The following is a 22592-nucleotide window of genomic DNA, read 5'->3' on the forward strand; positions in this document are numbered from 1 at the left end:
TTTTATGAGGAGAATGTTATTTGATAGTTAAAGCATTCATTAAATGATTCTTTAATCTCTTTCTCACTCTGAACTAGTTCCTGTTTCAACAACTGGGTGTCATCATTGCCATTGTCAAGCAGCACATCAAGAACTACCTGGAGGACATCTTCTGTCTCATCAAGGTCGGTACAATATGGACAAACTTTATGGAGAACAACTTCTTTTATTTCAATATTGTACTTCCAAATTACTGAAATGAAACTAAAAAAAATTGGTACTCACTCACTTCTGTTGTTATCTTCCATATGAACACTATGGAAGAGTTGGCTTTCTTTCCCTGTGGCTTGTGAAAGGCACGCCTGGAGAGCGGAAGGTCGCGGGTTTGATCCCTGACTCCGTCATACCAAAAGACGTTAAAATATGGTACTTGTTGGTCCCTGCCTGGCTCTCGGCATTAATGAGTACAACAAGGACTGGTCGGCTCGGAGTCAGTATAATGTGTCTGAGTGGGGTATTCATGCTTCACTGCGGCATGGTATCTCAGTGGGCTAGCACTATAAAACCAGCTTAAGACTGGGCTAGTACAAGCAGATACACATACACACGCATGCACGTCGTCATATGAGCGAAATATTCTCAAGCACCACTTAAAACCCAATTTCACCTCACCTCTGGCAGAAATGTTATTTACCCAAGCACCCAAGCTTGTCTGTGGAGCACATTAGTCATCATCTAGAGGTTTCAGTTTGTGATCAGGTTGAAAGTGTGTTTTAATACCTTGATGGAGTGGATCATTGCTCTAAACTATTGTGTTGTGTTACTGAAGCCTGATAATGCAAGAGGTTATTCTGCTGTGTATCTGTGACTTACTTTATTGTGTGTACCACATCTTCCTGCAGGAATTCTGGACGCCCAACAGCTCCATGCAGAGCACCATCATCCTGCTCATCGAGCAGATCGTCAATGCTCTGGGCACGGAGTTCAAGGTGTACCTGCCCCAGATTGTGCCCCAAATACTACGAGTGTTCATGCATGACACCAGCCAGGACCGAGTCGTCACAGCCAAGGTAGGGTCACCACAACTCTAGATCTAGTTCCATGGTACAATTCTCCATCCTGATATGAGATTTTGTTATGGTGTGCTTCAAGTTGAGAATAGTTGGACACCATCTCTGTGTATCTGTTGATAATGATGAGGCTCTGTCGTTCTAGCTCCTGAATGCACTCCAGCTGTTTGGTGCCAACCTTGATGACTATCTCCACCTCCTCCTGCCACCAGTCGTGAAACTGTTTGACTCTGCTGATATTCCTATCCCTGTCAGAAAGTAAGTCCTCTCCTGTAACCACACCAGTACATATGTCTAGCTTCCTGCCTCCGCTTTACTATACCTGTGTTCCCTGCCTTGTCATGGGTGTGACAGTACTTAGACCTATTGTCTCCCATGCACTGTTAGTCATGTCACTTATTCCTCTCTTTTCTGACAGAATGGCCCTGGAGACTATTGACCGGTTGACCGATAGTCTGGACCTGACAGACTATGCGTCCCGGATCATCCACCCACTGGTGAGAACACTGGATACCTGCTCCATGCTGCAAACCACCGTCATGGACACGCTCTGTGCCTTGGTGCTGCAACTTGGACACAAGTTCACCATCTTCGTCTCCATGGTCAACAAGGTGATGACCAAGAACAGGATCACACATCAGCTCTACAACATCCTTATGTGCAGGCTACTTAAGGTAGAGTCACAGGAATCAGTCATGATGGCTGCAACTTCTTCAAGAATATCTCTCCATACTTTTATGAAAATATGTAAAAATGTGAGATGTGAATTGTTCTGTATTTATACTATTGTGACATGTTGACTGCTGTGTCGGATTCTTAGGATGGCGTTCTGCAACTCAAGTATGAGCTGTTTGTTTTGTTCTGTCTGTTCAGGCACAGTTTGTGTTGTACTGTTCAGACAGGGCATCAGCGTGTGTTGTACTGTTCAGACAGGCCATCCGTTTGTGTTGTACTGTTCAGACAGGGCATCCGTTTGTGTTGTACTGTTCAGACAGGGCATCCGTTTGTGTTGTACTGTTCAGACAGGCCATCCGTTTGTGTTGTACTGTTCAGACAGGCCATCCGTTTGTGTTGTACTGTTCAGACAGGCCATCCGTTTGTGTTGTACTGTTCAGACAGGGCATCCGTTTGTGTTGTACTGTGCAGACAGGCCATCAGTTTGTGTTGTACTGTTCAGACAGGCCATCCGTTTGTGTTGTACTGTTCAGACAGGCCATCAGTTTGTGTTGTACTGTTCAGACAGGCCATCCGTTCGTGTTGTACTGTTCAGACAGGGCATCAGTTTGTGTTTGTGTTGTACTGTTCAGACAGGGCATCAGTTTGTGTTGTACTGTTCAGACAGGCCAACAGCTTGAGGTGTACTGTTCAGACAGGCCATCAGTTTGTGTTGTACTGTTCAGACAGGGCATCAGCTTGTGTTGTACTGTTCAGACAGGGCATCAGTTTGTGTTGTACTGTTCAGACAGGCCATCCGTTTGTGTTGTACTGTTCAGACAGGCCATCCGTTTGTGTTGTACTGTTCAGACAGGGCATCAGTTTGTGTTGTACTGTTCAGACAGGCCATCAGTTTGTGTTGTACTGTTCAGACAGGCCATCCGTTTGTGTTGTACTGTTCAGACAGGGCATCAGTTTGTGTTGTACTGTTCAGACAGGCCATCAGTTTGTGTTGTACTGTTCAGACAGGCCATCCGTTTGTGTTGTACTGTTCAGACAGGCCATCCGTTCGTGTTGTACTGTTCAGACAGGGCATCAGCTTGTGTTGTTCTGTTCCAGGGCACTACCATAGCTGAAGAAGAGGATGACCCCGTCTTAATCAAACACAAGAAGAATAGGCTCAAGGCGCCACAGTCTTCAGATCAAACAACAGAAACAGCCACCATCAAGAAGTTACATGTCAACTTTAACCACATGCAGAGAGTAAGTGTTCTGTATTTTGAAGTTCATATATACTACCCATCAAAAGTTTAGACTCACTGAAAGCACTCCCTATATGTTATGAATATATATATGGTTACATCGAAGATGAATTTCTCCACTACCTTGGTGGAACCATCTGAAAAATTTATGCTGGTGAGCTGCACGAGTATCATGCATCAAATTGCTGAAAAGCATGTGTGATTATCGTGCATGTGAACAGCTGCATTTTGGTGTAAAGTTTTGTTAAGAATTCGCCAGTGTCATCATTTATTGAACTCATGACAATAATTTTTTCAACGTTACTAATTCGTTTTACAATACATCAGTTCATGTGTAAACAAGCACCTTCAAGCAGTGTGGAATATTTTGCAAAATCTAGTTTAGGACAGTTGACTGAAGTAAGTGGCTACATTTACACTGGTGAGTCGAAACTTATGATGGGTAGTATATATATATATATACAATATTCCCCAGAGTGACTCTGGTTTTACATCGCTTTTAACAATATTCCAGCAATAACATGGCAGGAGACACGAGAAGTGGGCATCATACCTTGTAGCCATGTGGGGAATTGAACTTAATGAAGGAATGCTTCTACCACTACACTACCCCCAATATTGCACAATAAAGTTTGTAAGGAGCAGCTACTGTGTTAGTCTATTGATGTATGATTCCTACACCAGCTGCTGTAGGTTCCCTTGTCATAAGAATGGGTTAGCATGGTTTTGTAGCCATTCAGCATTTGACTGTCAATTTCCCATCTCTTTGTGAGCTTCTGACTCTCAGTCTCACCTCACTTATTTATGCTTGGACAGTTGGCACCTTGCTTGTGCCTAAGTCGGCTGCAGCTCACCACTACTGTGGGTGTAAATGTTTGTACAGGCGCTGGGGGCAGGGAGGCGAGTGTCCAAAGAAGACTGGATGGAGTGGCTGCGGAAGCTGAGTATTGAGCTGCTGAAGGAATCCCCCTCCCCAGCACTGCGGTCCTGCTGGACCTTGGCCCAGACATACAACCCCCTGGCCAGGTGAGTAGATCACATCATACAGTCCCCTCGCCAGGTAAGTAGATGACATCACACAACCCCCTGGCCAGGTGAGTAGATCACATCACACGACCCCCTGGCCAGGTGAGTAGATCACATCACACGACCCCCTCCCCAGCACTGCGGTCCTGCGGGACCCTGGCCCAGACATACAACCCCCTGGCCAGGTGAGTAGATCACATCACACAACCCCTGGCCAGGTGAGTAGATCACATCACACAACCCCCTGGCCAGGTGAGTAGATCACATCACACGACCCTCCCCCAGCCTGCGTCCTGGCCCTGGCCCAGTGAGCCAGGTGATCAGATCACATCATACAGCCCCCTGCCCATCACACAACCCCTGGCCAGGTGAGTAGATCACATCACACGCCCCCTGGCCAGGTGAGTAGATCACATCACACGCACTGCCCCTCCCTGGCCCAGCACTGCCAGGTGAGTAGATCACATCACACAACCCCCTGGCCCCTGGCCCAGGCCAGGTGAGTAGATCACATCACAAGCCCCTGGCCAGGTGATCACATCACATCACCTCCCCAGCACTTCCTGGTCCTGCTAGACCCTGGCCCAGACATACAACCCCTGGCCAGGTGGTGAGTAGATGACATCACACAACCCCTGGCCAGGTGAGTAGATGACATCACACAACCCCTGGCCAGGTGAGTAGATCACATCACATAGCCCCCTGGCCAGGTGAGTAGATCACATTACACAGCCCCCTGGCCAGGTGAGTAGATCACATCACACAATCCCCTGGCCAGGTGAGTAGATCACATCACACGACCCCCTCCCCAGCACTGCAGGCCTGCTGGACCCTGGCCCAGACATACAACCCCCTGGCCAGGTGAGTAGATCACATCACACAGCCACCTCCCCAGCACTGCGGTCCTGCTGGACCCTGGCCCAGACATACAACCCCCTGGCCAGGTGAGTAGATCACATCACACAGCCCCCTGGCCAGGTGAGTAGATCACATCACACAACCCCCTGGCCAGGTGAGTAGATCACATCACACAACCCCTGGCCAGGTGAGTAGATCACATCACACAGCCCCTGGCCAGGTGAGTAGATCACATCACATCCCCTGGCCAGGTGGTGAGATCACATCACACAGCCCCTGGCCAGGTGAGTAGATCACATAACCCCTCCCAAGCACTGGGGTCCTGCTGGACCCTGGCCCAGACATACAACCCCCTGGCCAGGTGAGTAGATCACATCACACAGCCCCCTGGCCAGGTGAGTAGATCACATCACACAGCCCCCTGGCCAGGTGAGTAGATCACATCACACAGCCCCTGGCCAGGTGAGGTAGATCACATCACACAGCCCCCTGGCCAGGTGAGTAGATCACATCACACAACCCCCTGGCCAGGTGAGTAGATCACATCACACAACCCCCTGGCCAGGTGAGTAGATCACATCACACAGCCCCCTGGCCAGGTGAGTAGATCACATCACACAACCCCCTGCCCAGGTGAGTAGATCACATCACACGACCCCCTGGCCAGGTGAGTAGATCACATCACACGACCCCCTCCCCAGCACTGCGGTCCTGCTGGACCCTGGCCCAGACATACAACCCCCTGGCCAGGTGAGTAGATCACATCACACAGCCCCCTGGCCAGGTGAGTAGATGACATCACACAACCCCCTGGCCAGGTGAGTAGATCACATCACACAGCCCCCTGGCCAGGTGAGTAGATCACATCACACAACCCCCTGGCCAGGTGAGTAGATCACATCACACAGCCCCCTGGCCAGGTGAGTAGATCACATCACACAGCCCCCTGGCCAGGTGAAGTAGATCACATCACACAGCCCCCTGGCCAGGTGAGTAGATCACATCATACAGCCCCCTGGCCAGGTGAGTAGATCACATCACACAAGCCCCTGGCCAGGTGAATACATTGCATAATGCAACACCCCTGGCCAGGTGAGTAGATTGCATAGCACAACCACCTGACCAGGTGAGTAGATTGCATAACACAGCCCCCTAGCCAGCTGAATAGATTGCATAATGCAACACCCCTGGCCAGGTGAGTAGATTGCATAACACAACCACCTGGCCAGGTGAGTAGATTGCATAACACAACCACCTAGCCAGCTGAATAAATTGCATAATGCAACACCCCTGGCCAGGTGAGTAGATTACATAACACAACCACCTGGCCAGGTGAGTAGATTGCATAACACAGCCCCCTAGCCAGCTGAATAGATTGCATAATGCAACACCCCTGGCCAGGTGAGTAGATTGCATAACACAACCACCTGGCCAGGTGAGTAGATTGCATAACACAGCCCCCTAGCCAGCTGAATAGATTGCATAATGCAACACCCCTGGCCAGGTGAGTAGATTGCATAATGCAACACCCCTGGCCAGGTGAGTAGATTGCATAACACAACCACCGGGCCAGGTGAGTAGATTGCATAACACAACCACCTAGCCAGGTGAATAAATTGCATAATGCAACACCCCTGGCCAGGTGAGTAGATTACATAACACAACCCCCTGGCCAGGTGAGTAGATTGCATAACACAGCCCCCTAGCCAGCTGAATAGATTGCATAATGCAACACCCCTGGCCAGGTGAGTAGATTACATAACACAACCACCTGGCCAGGTGAGTAGATTGCATAACACAGCCCCCTAGCCAGCTGAATAGATTGCATAATGCAACACCCCTGGCCAGGTGAGTAGATTGCATAATGCAACACCCCTGGCCAGGTGAGTAGATTGCATAACACAACCACCGGGCCAGGTTAGTAGATTGCATAACACAACCCCCTGGCCAGGTGAGTAGATTGCATAACACAGCCCCCTAGCCAGCTGAATAGATTGCATAATGCAACACCCCTGGCCAGGTGAGTAGATTGAATAACACAGCCACCTGGCCAGGTGAGTAGATTGCATAACACAGCCCCTAGCCAGCTGAATAGATTGCATAATGCAACACCCCTGGCCAGGTGAGTAGATTGCATAACACAACCCCCTGGCCAGGTGAGTAGATTGCATAACACAACCCCCTGGCCAGGTGAGTAGATTGCATAACACAACCACCTGGCCAGGTGAGAGTGGATTGCTGAATAGCCATTGCATAATTGCATAATGCAACACCCCTGGCCAGGCGAGTAGATTGCATAACACAACCCCCTGGCCAGGTGAGTAGATTGCATAACACAGCCCCCTATCCAGCTGAATAGATTGCATAACACAACCACCTGGCCAGGTGAGTAGATCACTGAGATACAACCCCACTAGCTCAGGTGAGTAGATCACATAGCACAAACCCCCAAGCTCAGATCAGTAGATAGCTGACATACAACCCCCTGGCCAGGTGAGTATATCACACACAACCCATTGTTTTGTCTTGGGACTCAGTCCTGTGTGTATTCTGACAATCACTACTTTTGTATCCAGGGACTTGTTCAATGCTGTGTTTGTGTCGTGCTGGACGGAGCTGACAGAGACCCAGCAGGATGAGTTGATCCACAGTCTGGAGCAGGCCCTCACATCCCAGGAGATCCCCGAGATCACCCAGACCCTGCTCAACCTGGCCGAGTTCATGGAGCACTGTGACAAGGTGAGGTAACACGGACCAACGGAAACTGGATAATTAGAGGGCTCAGGAGCTTTAGTGTTTTAGTGTATTTTTTAATTTCAAATTAGTTCATTCCATAAAATTGAATGAAATGGAGTGGAGTTTATTTTGCATATTTTCCATATTTAAGCCCAGGGCATCATTTGTATGAAGTGTTTGGTCTTAAGAGGAAATGAAACCTTGCTATTTGACTCGATTTCTGGTAAAGAGACCCCGCTTTGTACTGCATTCAGTTGTCCTACTGTCATTCAGCACTTGCAAGACTTATATGTCTCTTTCTGCTGCAAAAGTGCTGGTAAGTGTTGATCAATGTTCTTTGTTATTTCTGTAGGGTCCCCTGCCTCTTGCTAGTAACATCCTAGGTCAGAGGGCTATGAGGTGCCAGGCTTATGCCAAGGCACTCCACTACAAGGAAGAGGAGTTCCACCGAGGCCCCACAACCGACACTCTGGAGGCACTCATCAGCATCAACAACAAGCTGCAACAACCTGAGGCAGCAGCTGGTGTCCTGGACTACGCCATGAAGCATCATCGGGCAGATCTGGTTAGACTAGTTCACATCCTACACACTGGCACTTTCACATCCTACACACTGCCAAGCTCACATCCTACACACTGGCACTTTCACATCCTACACACTGCCAAGCTCACATCCTACACATTGCCAGACTCACATCCTACACACTGGCACTTTCACATCCTACACACTGCCAAGCTCACATCCTACACATTGCCAGACTCACATCCTACACACTGGCACTTTCACATCCTACACACTGCCAAGCTCACATCCTACACATTGCCAGACTCACATCCTACACACTGGCACTTTCACATCCTACACACTGCCAAGCTCACATCCTACACATTGCCAGACTCACATCCTACACACTGGCACTTTCACTTCCTACACACTGCCAAGCTCACATCCTACACATTGCCAGACTCACATCCTATGCACTGGCACTTTCACTTCCTACACACTGCCAAGCTCACAGCCTACACTTGCCAGACTCACATCCTGCACTTTCAGCCAAGCTCACATCCTACACATTGCCAGACTCACATCCTTGGCACTTTCACTTCCTACACACTGCCAAGCTCACATCCTACACATTGCCAGACTCACATCCTACACACTGGCACTTTCACATCCTACACACTGCCAAGCTCACATCCTACACATTGCCAGACTCCTACACACTGCCATCCTACATCCTACACACTGGCACTTTCACTTCCTACACACTGCCAAGCTCACATCCTACACATTGCCAGACTCACATCCTACACACTGGCACTTTCTTTCCTACACACTCCTCACATCCTACATTGCCAAGCTCACTGGCACATCCTTCACATCACTACACACTGCCAAGCTCACATCCTACACATTGCCAGACTCACATCCTATGCACTGGCACTTTCACATCCTACACACTGCCAAGCTCACATCCTACACATTGCCAGACTCACATCCTACACACTGGCACTTTCACATCCTACACACTGCCAAGCTCACATCCTACACATTGCCAGACTCACATCCTACACACTGGCACTTTCACATCCTACACAATGCCAAGCTCACATCCTACACATTGCCAGACTCACATCCTACACACTGGCACTTTCACATCCTACACACTGCCAAGCTCACATCCTACTCATTGCCAGAATCACATCCTACACATTGCCACGTCTTTGACAAACATTAATGGAGATAGTTTTCAAAATGTCAGAGATGAAAACATATATTTTTATGTTCGTAATTGGGCTTTGCAGCTTTGTTTTTTAGCTAAAAAAGCAACTGAGGATATGGTTTACTTTGTCTCCAGAAAATCCAGGAAAATCCAGGAGAAACTTGGTATGAAAAACTTCATGAATGGGACAAAGCACTTCATGCCCTGCCAGGACCTGGTTGCATCACACGGGCAACTGGCCTCCTTGACTCAGGCTCTCTACCCAATACACACACCTTAAGTACTATATAGAGGATGGCAAAAACCTGTGAAGATCCGGGTTAGAATGGTCTTCAGCAACCCATGCTTGTAACTAACGGGATAGGGTGGTCAGGCTCACTGATTTGATTGACACGTGTTGTCGCATCCCAATTGCATAGATCGATGCTCATGCTGTTAATCACCGGATTGTCTAGTCCAGACTCGAATATTTACTGACTGCCGCCATATAGCTGGAATATTGCTGAGTGCTGCAACCCTTTAGCGATTGCTTTAGTGTGACAGGTTGCCATTTATCTTGCACATATTTAATGAACCAAATCTATGGTGCCACCTAGGGGTCAGCTACATGCCCTGGCTTGTGACAAGTGGCCAACAGCCAGTGATGACGTTCGAACCAAGATGGCGAGAATGGCTTCAGCTGCCGCATGGGGTCTAGGTAAGATAAAACTTCTACATTTTTGTACAGATCCTGATTATTTTCTTAATAGACTTGGTGGGTATGAACATTCCTGTTTATGTAACAGAAAGGCTAAAGTAATACAGTGAAACTAGTGATCTGCTTGTTACCATTTCCAGTGACTTCATCCAGTTTAGCAGACTTCATGATTAACAAATGTGGGCATATATCAATGTACTCACAATATATTATCAGTTGTTCACTGATCTCAAGGGGGACATGAGATGATGTACCCTCGATGTTTGTTTATGTTCCCTGAGCCCGAAGGGTACATCAACCCATGGGCCCCAAGGGACCAGTAAACATCGTATTTATCCTACCAATCACCTCGATGGTAATTCTGAACTGTTTGAAGCACGGGTATAGGATCATAATATGGAGAACAAGACGACAAGAGAAACAAATTTAGAGTTATCGCCCTTCCATCAATTTGCATTCGCAAAACATCGGTAATTTCCGTACATCATACGTGATTAGATGTTATTTGAGATAAAGAATTTCTACTACGAAGTACCAAATGACTTCGGCATTCCCAGCGGGGTACATAGAAAATGTTACTTGCTTGTAAGCGGGGTACAGCGCGTGGCCATATCATTACGTACAATTGTAATGACGTTGATATCGTGTATAGCGATGTCTGTTTTTAAAATACTGCTACTCAAAAACGACACCTCGTATCATTGTGATATTTTGTCACATGATCGACCATGATGTCACGTGTCTGTCACGTGACTCTATTTTTAATCTATTTGTCGTCTGCTCTGTATTCTGGCTATTTATGGCAACAATGGGGAAATTGGCTGAGCCACTTAAGAACTTAATTGTAAAAAAAGTTTCAAAGTGGCGAAATATTGCAAGATTCTTTGGAATGCCTCGAAGCAGCGTATATTGGGTGGTAAAGCGGTTTAATCAGCATGGATCAGTCGAGACTCCTCGGGACAATCAACAACTTTTGAGGCTGGTCAGAGACAATAGGATTTCACCTTTGGGTGAAATAACTGAGAATTTGAACAACAATAGGGCTACACGTGTATCGGTGAGGACTGTAAGGAGACGATTATATGAAATAAATTTCATAGACGTTTTGGTAGAAAGAAAATCCGAATTCGTGATTATAATGTCAGAAGTCGTTTGGCCTGGGCAAGGGGGCAACGATATCGTACAGTGAATAATTACTGGAATCCAGTAATCTTCTCTGACGAATGTAAAATTATCATTGGGGAACACAATCATGTTTTTGTTTGGCGACAGCCCGGTGAAGAATACCTCCCGCAATGTCTTTGTCCGGGACGACAGCCATGCGTCAGTTTGATGGTGTGGGGTTGTAACACCTGGCATGGTGTTGGTACCATTTGTGTTGTTAATGGCAACATAAATGCTCAGAAATACACAGAAATCCTCGATGATATGCTTTGGCCTGTTATAGCCAGACATTTTCCGGGAAACCGGTACATCTTCCAAGATGACAACGCCCCTGTACATCGGGCCCGTGTCGTTCAGGATTACAAGCGACAAAATGACATTACTGGAATGTTGTTGCCTGCACAGAGTCCAGACACAAATATTATTGAGAACTCTTGGCTCTACCTGAAGAATAGACTTCAGGGATGCCATCGAAACATTCAGTCGACTGCCGACTTGGAATGCGAAGTGCGGGACATCTGGGAAAATAATCCCCTCGATTTCATCAGAAATCTTTATTCATCGATTCCAAGGCGGATGTTGAAAATAATAAGGAACAAGGGACACATCACAAAATATTGAGGTAAGACTGTTTATATTTAACGAGTTATGACACTTTGAACTCCCGCGTAAATTTGTTGTCAACAATCGGCCCGCCATGTTTGTACGTAATAATATGGCCACCCGCTGTACACTGAAAATAATAGAAGAGAGCTCAGCCAATCAGAAAACGACATTTATGTGTGAGGCAAGATAAACAGATATCACCAAAAGAATACTCGGGACAGGTTTCAGTATTATCTATCTGTGCATTGTGCTAGGTGAGAGTTTGTTGATGGTGTTCTGTGTTTGCAGGCCAGTGGGAGAGTATGGAGGAGTACATGTGTCTCATCCCACGCACCAGCTACGATGGAGCTTTCTACAGAGCCATCTTTGCTCTTCACTCGGAGAACTTCCAGCTGGCCCAACAGGTGAGAATGTGTGAAAACATAGTGCATGAGTTCTTGCCACCTAGGGTCTATGGTGTGGTAAGTTTACTTTGACAATTTAGTTACAGTTCGCCTTGTCTTGTGGCTTCTCATAAAGTACTTGTCTCCTGTTTGGCTTCTTATCGAGTACTTGTCTTTTTGCCTGGTTTCTCCTCAAGTACTTGTCTTCTGCCAGGCTTCTTGTGTGGCTTCTCATTATGTACTTGTCTCCTGTGTGGCATCTCATCATGTATTCCGTTTCTGTAAGCATTCCATTGTAGCTTCTGACCTAGATCTTGTTTCCTGTCTTCCTTCTTGTGTGGCTTCCCATCAAGTACTGGTTTCCTGTCTGGCTTTCAGTTTGACTTCTCACCAAGTACTTCTCTCCAGCCTGCTGTGTTATATGGCTTTTCATTAAGTACTAGTGTCCTGCCTCCTTGTTATGGCTTCTCATCCTGCAAAGTGTCCTGTTTGCTTTAAGCATAATGCCACATGTTTCAGTATAACGCCATATGTTTCAGTATAATGCCACATGTTTCAGTATAATGCCATGTGTTTCAGTGTAATGCCACATGTTTCAGTATAATGCCACATGTTTCATCATAATGCCACATATTTCAGTGTAATGCCACATGTTTCAGTATAATGCCATGTGTTTCAGTGTAATGCCACATGTTTCAGTATAATGCCACATGTTTCATCATAATGCCACATGTTTCAGTGTAATGCCACATGTTTCAGTGTAATGCCATATGTTTCAGTGTAATGCCACATGTTTCAGTATAATGCCACATGTTTCAGTGTAATGCCACATGTTTCAGTGTAATGCCACATGTTTCAGTGTAATGCCACATGTTTCCAGTGTAATGCCACATGTTTCAGTGTAATGCCACATGTTTCAGTATAATGCCACATGTTTCAGTGTAATGCCACATGTTTCAGTGTAATGCCACATGTTTCAGTGTAATGCCACATGTTTCAGTGTAATGCCACATGTTTCAGTGTAAGGCCACATGTTTCAGTGTAATGCCACATGTTTCAGTATAATGCCACATGTTTCAGTGTAATGCCACATGTTTCAGTGTAATGCCACATGTTTCAGTGTAATGCCACATGTTTCAGTGTAAGGCCACATGTTTCAGTATAATGCCACATGCCACATGTTTCAGTGTAATGCCACATGTTTCAGTGTAATGCCACATGTTTCAGTGTAATGCCACATGTGTTTCAGTGTAAATGCCACATGTTTCAGTTGCCACATGTTTCAGTATAATGCCACATGTTTCAGTGTAATGCCACATGTTTCAGTGTAATGCCACATGTTTCAGTGTAAGGCCACATGTTTCAGTGTAATGCCACATGTTTCAGTGTAATGCCACATGTTTCAGTATAATGCCACATGTTTCAGTGTAATGCCACATGTTTCAGTGTAATGCCACATGTTTCAGTATAAGGCCACATGTTTCAGTATAATGCCACATGTTTCAGTGTAATGCCACATGTTTCAGTATAATGCCACATGTTTCAGTGTAATGCCACATGTTTCAGTGTAATGCCACATGTTTCAGTATAATGCCACATGTTTCAGTGTAATGCCACATGTTTCAGTGTAATGCCACATGTGTTTTAGTCAGTATAATGCCACATGTTTCAGTATAATGCCACATGTTTCAGTGTAATGCCACATGTTTCAGTGTAATGCCACATGTTTCAGTGTAATGCCACATGTTTCAGTGTAATGCCACATGTTTCAGTGTAATGCCACATGTTTCAGTATAAGGCCACATGTTTCAGTGTAATGCCACATGTTTCAGTGTAAGGCCACATGTTTCAGTGTAATGTCTCATGTTTCAGTGTAATGCCACATGTTTCAGTGTAATGCCACATGTTTCAGTGTAATGCCACATGTTTCAGTGTAATGCCACATGTTTCAGTATAATGCCACATGTTTCAGTGTAATGCCACATGTTTTAGTGTAATGCCACATGTTTCAGTGTATCGACAAGGCCCGGGACATCCTGGACACAGACCTGACAGCTATGGCTGGGGAGAGTTACAACAGAGCCTATGGGGTGAGGAAACAATTTAATAATATAAGTATTTATGTCCTGACTTTACCCAGACGAGATAAGTTTGATACTTTTTCAGCTGTTTTATATTTTCTCAACACTGTTAGGGGCATGGTCCTTGTATAAAACATCAGCAGTGTGTGTGATTGCTAACATGCGCACACTCTGAAGACTTCGTTCTGTCCCCCAGGCGATGGTCAATGTCCAGATGTTGTCCGAGCTGGAGGAGATCATTAAGTACAAGCTGATTCCCGAGAGACAGGACGCCATCAAGACCATGTGGTGGGACAGACTCAAGGTAGGCACCTTCCACCTCCGTCCTGTGACTTATCAATGCCGCATCAGTTTGTTTCAATCACACATAACAGTCTGATCTCCTTATCATTACAGACAAGTACTACTAATTGCATTTGGTTTTTGTTTGATGTTGAACACCACACTCAGCAATATTCCAGCTATTTGGCTGCGGTCTGTAAATGATCAAGTGTGGACCAGACAAGCCAGTGATCAATATGTTGAACATGGATGTATGAGGGGTATGGTGATATGTTTTAACCAAGTCAGCAAGCCTGACCACTCTATCCCGTTAGTCACCTCATACAACAAACATGGGTTGCTGGATCTTCAGGGGTCAATAGCATTTGGCAGTCAGGCAGGGTGGTCACATTGCAACAGTACCACTTCTTTGTCAGGCTCAGATTGGATTAGTTACAGGTAACCATCATATAGCTGTGATATGGCTGACTGAGATGTCAAACAACAAACAAACCTTAGGGAAAAATAATTAAGAATACAGTCAGGGCAGATAACCTCGAGATACAAAGCTCCGGTTTGCTTGTTTAGATGGTTCGCTCACACTTATTCACAATGAAGCCAGGTTTTAATAAGACTGAGGTTCATTTGTAGCCAAGTAGTAAATCTATGTTGCCATGTTGTCATGTTGCCATGTTGCAGGGCTGTCAGCGGGTGGTGGAAGACTGGCAGCGGATCCTGCAAGTGAGGTCCCTGGTTATCTCCCCTGCGGATGACATGAAGACCTGGCTCAAGTACGCCAGCCTGTGTCGCAAGAGTGAGCGGCTGGTAAGTACATTAAAATCTGTCATGGAACTGTTTTACAGACAGAAAAGAACAACTATGCTTCATAAAATAGTGAGTGAGTGAGTGAGTGAGTTTAGTTGTACGCCACACTCAGCAATATACCAGCTATATGGCGGCGGTCTGTAAATAATCGAGTCTGGACCAGACAGTTCAGTGATCAACAGCATGAGCATTGATAACTTCATAAAATTGAGTTAAGAGACTAGTCAGAGATGAAAAAGCCTATTGCCAGACATGCTGAAGTTCCACTTGTCTAAGTTGAAACCACAGGTGCTACAATAGCTTCAGTGTGGGCTTGGACAAAGGTCTGTAAACCTTTGAAAGGGATGAAGCTGTCAAACACAACCACTACCATCCACAGATAACTTCACCTGACTGGACACTCATCCCACCACATGATACATGACTTCTGCCATTGTTAATGAATCATGATGTTTGTGTTGCAGGCCCTGTCTCACAAGACTCTGGTCACTCTACTGGGGATGGACCCTGAAAAGAACAAGGATAAGCACATCCCTACCACGCATCCACAGGTCACCTTCGCCTACCTCAAACATATGTGGCAGACGGGCAGCAATCAGAAGGTCAGATTCCATCCGGAAAATCACCAAACTCAATCTTTACCTTTAAATTATCAGTGCAGCCAAGATTCAAAAACCACTTCTGTTATGTTTGCACACTGTTAGCCTGTTACAGTAGTCTCGATTGTAGAAGATGATAGCCAAGGGGTTGGACGCTTCTTGAGCAGATCCCACCATGACTGTATTGTCAGTATTGATACATGTCCCAGTGGGATGTTCCTCACTAGACCTATGATTGTCGTAGAGGTAAGATTACTTTGTGGAGCAGGGCTTACTCTTCTTGTTGAGGAAGGCACTCAAATGCTGGTGTGTTTTGCAGGAAAATGCCTTCAGCATGTTGCAGTACTTTGTACGTCAGTCGCTCCAGACCAAGTCACTCCAACTCATGGCTCCAGAGGATGCTCCACAGAGACTGGAGCTCAACAAGCTGCTGGCCAGGTACACATTGTGTTCACTCAGTTCCATAAGTTACGCTGAACATACTGATCTACTAATTGATTGGATTTACCCTTTGTTAGAATGTATTTATACTAAAGAAACCTTTTGCTCAAGATTACTCAAAGGTCAAGGTCAACTTGTAGGGTTTTCTAGAACATGGTGTCTGATATATGGCTACCTCTCCAGACATAAAAAACGCATCTAACAAACCTGAAATGTTGGTATGTCTGAAAAAGGCCAAGGTCATTTTAGGGTTCTTGTGAAATATGGTTGTATTGTTCATTGTTAGTTAGTGTTGCACATTTACAGTTCTGTTGCAGTTAAAGAGGATGTCTTGAAGTAATGTTTTCTGACTTGAAATTCATGATGGGGTATTAAAATTTGGGAACTTAGAAGAACTGGATGTGTTTGTATTTTTGTGAGACTTTGCATATATATATTCACATACGTCAATGCATCAAGTGAAGGTGACAATTCCTCGTAAATCCTGATGACGTCCCTCACCCGACACATTGTCCTGTGTGAGTTACCCTGTGTTTCTGTGTACAGATGTTATCGTTGTCTGGGAGGCTGGGCGGAGGAGTTGAACGGTATATCGGAGGATTCTATCCCCCAAGTGTTGGAGTATTACAGTCTGGCTACTCAGCATGACAAGAACTGGTACAGGGTACGTGTTGTTTGAAATACACTGTGGTGCGTCTCATCAAATCTTTTGGAAATCTTTGCCAATTTTATGACATTTATAGAATGTAAGTCTGTAATTGTACATGATGGTGTTGAAGCAATAATAGAACAAGATTATCTATGTTACATGTGTTTTTTTAGAATGACATAAATGACCTTTTTACCATTTTGGTTTTTGATTTTGACAAGCCCATTTGTACATCTACCAACTGCAAGTCATTAGAGAGATCATCTTATTAACATGTATTTTTCAAAATGCTTTGGACAAGAGTAAAAGGCGTTGTAATCTCCCCACCACACAAAGCCTGCATAGAAATGAGAGGCATTACATGTCGTGTGTAGTTTGAACTTTCTCTTTTGTAAAAGAGGTTACTGGTATACTGAGCTTTGTTAACGATCTAGGAGTGGCAGGGTAGCCCGGTGGTTAAAGCATTTGCTCATCACACCAAAGACCCAGGTTCGATTCCCTACATGGGTACAATGTGTGAAGCCCATTTCTGGTGTTCCCCACCATGATATTGCTGGAATATTGCTGAAAACGGCATAACACCATACCTCCTTCACTATTAAAGATCTAGAAAATTGTAAAGCCCAACACAGGCAGTTTAACTTGGACAAGAACCAGTAACATGAATGGAGTAGGTAACTTCCTCTAACAGTGTCTGCAGATGTTTACTGGAGTTGGTAACCTCCTGTAACAGTGTCTGCAGATGTTTACTGGAGTTGGTAACTTCCTCTAACAGTGTCTGCAGATGTTTACTGGAGTTGGTAACTTCCTCTAACAGTGTCTGAAGATGTTTACTGGAGTTGGTAACTTCCTCTAACAGTGTCTGCAGATGTGTAATGGAGTAGGTAACCTCCTCTAACAGTGTCTGCAGATGTTTACTGGAGTTGGTAACCTCCTGTAACAGTGTCTGCAGATGTGTAATGGAGTAGGTAACTTCCTCTAACAGTGTCTGCAGATGTGTAATGGAGTTGGTAACCTCCTGTAACAGTGTCTGCAGATGTGTAATGGAGTAGGTAACTTCCTCTAACAGTGTCTGCAGATGTGTAATGGAGTAGGTAACCTCCTCTAACAGTGTCTGCAGATGTTTACTGGAGTTGGTAACCTCCTCTAACAGTGTCTGCAGATGTTTACTGGAGTTGGTAACCTCCTGTAACAGTGTCTGCAGATGTGTAATGGAGTAGGTAACCTCCTCTAACAGTGTCTGCAGATGTGTAATGGAGTAGGTAACCTCCTGTAACAGTGTCTGCAGATGTTTACTGGAGTAGGTAACTTCCTCTAACAGTGTCTGCAGATGTGTAATGGAGTAGGTAACTTCCTCTAACAGTGTCTGCAGATGTGTAATGGAGTAGGTAACTTCCTCTAACAGTGTCTGCAGATGTGTAATGGAGTTGGTAACCTCCTGTAACAGTGTCTGCAGATGTGTAATGGAGTAAGTAACTTCCTCTAACAGTGTCTTCAGATGTTTACTGGAGTTTGTAACCTCCTGTAACAGTGTCTGCAGATGTGTAATGGAGTAGGTAGCCTCCTCTAACAGTGTCTGCAGATGTGTAATGGAGTAGGTAACCTCCTGTAACAGTGTCTGCAGATGTTTACTGGAGTAGGTAACCCCCTCTAACAGTGTCTGCAGATGTTTACTGGAGTTGGTAACCTCCTGTAACAGTGTCTGCAGATGTTTATTGGAGTGTGTGTGTTCCAGGCCTGGCATGCGTGGGCACTGATGAACTACGAGGCTGTGTTGTTCTACAAGCAGAAGGAGCAGAATTCCTCCAGCACCACACCCTCTGGGGATAAGGGAGCCATAGCCAGGCCCGGTTATGGAACTAGTCATCTCACCGAAACCAGAATCAGTATGTATCATACAAGCTTGTCATACGAGGGATTGATTGGTATCTACCTACTCGGATAGTGTGGGGAGTTGTATCATACAAGTTTGTCATACAAGGGGGTTGGTCGGGCTTAGTGACCGGTTGATTGGTGTCCTCCTACCCTGGTGGTGTGGGGAGTTGTATCATACAATTCTTTTTCAGAGAGATCGTCCTTGGGGTACATATTATGCATTTTCCGGCTGAAAAATGTCCTGTGACAGTTGTATCAATGTTTTTTGAATAAAAAGATTGTACAATAAATAAACTCTTTTATTTATTATACGGACCCTACCTCACGGAGTTACCTCCCTTAGCGCATGCGCACCAACTGGGTAGGCTCCTAGACCCGTATCATCATTCCTTCTGCTGTCACGGCCGTGAACAGACGTGTTTTGAAATAACCCATTCATGAGCCGTACGGCGCTGTTAAAAGAGACTATGTCTGAGACACCACCTGTATGTATGGTCTTTATTTGTCTAAAACAAGAACAGTAAAGCTTTACAGTTGGTTGTTTCATAATTGTGACTTTGTATTAATACAAAATCGCTTGAACTTTCCGTGGTTACGCCGTGTTGCTCTGCCATGGCGGGAAGTTTAGCGTGCCATGTGGTCGTAATATTGCGTATTAAAACCAACTATTACTTTCCGTGGTAACCTTCACGTAGTTTTTCAATGTTTTCTCGTGTTTATATGCTGCTGGCGCGTTAACTAACATGTTTGCGTGTTTGTTTCAGGCCTTTTCATGCTGTTCGGTCTGTGAGGGAGTATCCCGGGCCGACAGTCATACCTATTCGTGGCCTGTCTGGAGAAGACAGGCCATGAGGCTGACTCCTGCCCTATTTGTCTGGCCTTTTCCCCGGGCCCAGAAGAGGGGGCTGCCGACACCTTGTTCTATCGCTTGAGAAATCGTGGGCGGGAGGGGACCTGGCGCGGGTTCCCCGTCTAAGTCCAAGCGTGTGTCAAAAAAAGAAAAAATCCCGTGGCCCTTCCCCTCTCCTGCCACCCGGTGGTTTTGACATGTCACTGATGGAGTCTATGTTTCAGCAGCAGATGGACTCGATGAAGTCCTTCGTTAGTGTAGTCGGTTGGAGGTCTCCGGCAGGAGTTCCTCACCCACTCGGGCCGAAGGCGGAGAGTCGAGGTGGGATCGCCGGGCTCGGCTCGATCCCTCAGCCTTGAGGCGTCTGTAGATCCGTTGCCTCTGGCCGGATCCGGGCGCTTCGGCTGCTCGGAGAGGAGGTGCTCCCAGTCCCCTCTCGGCTGGGCTAGCGAGGGCCGTTGAGTATTCCTGGTATTCGGTCCTTGCGCACCCCCCCATGAGCGGAGGCACCAGTTCTGCCTGGCCTGCCTCCAGCGTCTCGGAGACGGCGCTGGCGGCGTGGAGCAGTCTGTCTGTTCTTCCCTTCCTGTGGTTCCTAGCGTTAGGCAGTCCACCGGGTCGGGGTTAGGGTCCTCTTACGGAGGAGACCCAGCCTCTGACTCGGGCTCGGACGCCGAGGCAATGGAGCTTGGGGAGGTCGAGGAGCATGACGGCGGCTTCCGTTTTGCTTCGGCCTTGCGGGAGGTCCGGCAGAGAATTGCCGAGGGCCTACCCCAGGCCGCGGTGCCTGCTGGTTGCGTGGACTCGACTGAGTTCCGCTTGCCTGGCGAGGCGTTTGCCCCTAGGCAACCCTCACAGACGCAGCTCCGCATTCTGCCATCGTTGGTCTCGGACGTGGTCGATCCCCTCTTGTCTGGTCCCCGAGTGGTTGACACCTCACCTTCAGTGGTGGACAAATGTCGGGAATCTCACCAGGGGGTTCCCCTTGGAAATCCGGACGCCAGCTCTCACAGTTCAGACAGATGCGTCCCTCACGGGCTGGGGGGGCGTTCTGGGCAGTCTGTCGGCTTCCGGACTCTGGTCCGAAGCCGAAGCTCACCTTCACATCAACGTGTTGGAACTGAGAGCTGTGCGGTTGGTATTCGAGCGCTTCAGAGAGCATGTCCGTGGCCAGGTAGTCCGTCTTCAGTTAGACAACCAGACGGCCATGTCGGTACATCCTGAAGCAGGGAGGCACGGTGTCCCCAGCGCTCCTCCGGGCGTGGGACTTTCTCCTCTGGGCGACCAGTGCGATTGTCAGGTACTCCCTGTTTATCTCCGGGGCTGGAGAGCGTCGCGAGCAGATGCGCTCTCTCGCGGATCCTGGCCCGCCGCAGTGGATGCTCGACAGGCAGATATTCACAGTAATCTCCCAGTTATGCGGGTGGATTCGAGGTGGATCTGTTTGCGTCCGGCGGGACGCATCAGACACCCGTGTTCTGCTCTCGGATACGGACCCAGAAGCGTTGGCTGCCGGCGCCTTCCTGCTGGATTGGGCGGGCAAAGTGCTCTGGGCGTTCCGCCATTACCACTCATTCCCCGTGTCCTTTCACAGCTGTCCACCCAGCCAGCTCGGCTACTTGTGCTACTGGCACCGCTTTGGCGTCACAGAGCTGGTTTCGGTAATTCTCAGGTTTCTGGCTCAGCCTCCTGTTCTATTACCTTGGCGACCGGACATTCTCACTCAGAGCGGGCCCACCCAAATCCGCAGTTCAGTGGGTGGCTTGGCCTCTGTCAGGTCTAACCTCGAGGCACGCTGAATTCCTGCAGCAGTTGCAGACACAATTCTGGCTTCGGTGGGATTAGACAAGCGTTCGAGTGCGAGGATAGGTGGTCCCGCTATGCGGCTGGTGTTCAGATAAGGGGATTGCAGATCCCTTTTCTGCGGATTTAGTCCGTATTGGAGTTTTGCAAGCTCGTTTGGAAGAAGGCCTGGCGGCCGACCATTCGCGGCTACTCCACCGCTATTTCCACTTTTCACACCCTGTCGATGGTGCTCTTCTGGGGCAGCACCCTCTCGTCTGGCGCTTTCGCTGGCTGGCGCGGCGGTTCGACCTGCTCTCAGGCTTAACCAGTCCACCTTAGGATTTGTCGATCGTGCTCGATTGGCTGTCGGTCCCACTTTCTCACACCTATCGGCTATTTCCATTCAGTTGTTGACCTGGAAAGCTGTTTTCTGGTGGCGGTAACATCTGGTCGAAGGGTCGGCGATTTACATGCTATGTCGTCCGACCCGGCTGACTGTGTTTCACTGCGGATCGTGTCAGTATTCGCCTCCCAGATACTTACCGACCGAAGGTCGATCCACGCTCCATGTGACAGCTCTATCGAACTTCCTACTCTTACCCAGCCTTCCACATCGGGGACCACTCCTCTGACACTCACCCGTTGGATGTCCGTGAAGGCGCTCAAAGTCTATCTCAAGCGAGCGCAGGGGATCGTCACGGGTACCCAGCTGTTCTGTTATTCTGGTGGCGGGAAGGCTGGTCTGCCAGCGAGCAAGCAGACTTTGTCTGCGCTGGCTAGTATCGTGTATTTGTGCCGCTTATCAGGCTAAGGGCAAGCCTCCCCTGAGGGTTGAAGGCTCACTCGGTCAGGGCAGTAGCCGCATCAACAGCTTTGCATCGGCACTCCCCATTGAAGAGATCTGCTCGCCGCTATTTGGAGCCGGCCAAACGCGTTTATCGCCATTATCAGCTCGTCGCATTCCGTGTCGTGCAAACTTTGGTCAGTACTGTTCTCTCCAGTGGACAGTGTCCTGCCACCCTGACCGAGTGAGTCTTGGTTTATTGGTTTGTTTTGGCGCTACTGTA

General features: G+C 47.2%; 1 protein-coding gene across 1 annotated transcript in view; it reads left to right on the forward strand.

Annotated features, from left to right (window-relative positions):
- The window catches only part of LOC124279723 (serine/threonine-protein kinase mTOR-like), a 73309-nt gene that overhangs the window by 28823 nt on the left and 21894 nt on the right, over positions 1–22592 (forward strand). The window contains 19 exon segments of the mRNA XM_046715586.1: positions 78–164; positions 882–1049; positions 1195–1307; positions 1468–1723; positions 2823–2966; positions 3849–3991; positions 7426–7588; positions 7938–8150; positions 9445–9515; positions 9906–10006; positions 12065–12180; positions 14172–14249; positions 14437–14544; positions 15201–15326; positions 15791–15928; positions 16245–16363; positions 16913–17030; positions 18751–18839; positions 18841–18901. Of these exon segments, the coding sequence (XP_046571542.1) occupies positions 78–164; positions 882–1049; positions 1195–1307; positions 1468–1723; positions 2823–2966; positions 3849–3991; positions 7426–7588; positions 7938–8150; positions 9445–9515; positions 9906–10006; positions 12065–12180; positions 14172–14249; positions 14437–14544; positions 15201–15326; positions 15791–15928; positions 16245–16363; positions 16913–17030; positions 18751–18839; positions 18841–18901 (2412 nt within the window).

This window comes from Haliotis rubra, unplaced genomic scaffold (genome assembly GCF_003918875.1).
Source record: "Haliotis rubra isolate DU_JTF1 unplaced genomic scaffold, ASM391887v1 Scf255, whole genome shotgun sequence".
Classification (NCBI taxonomy): domain Eukaryota; kingdom Metazoa; phylum Mollusca; class Gastropoda; order Lepetellida; family Haliotidae; genus Haliotis; species Haliotis rubra.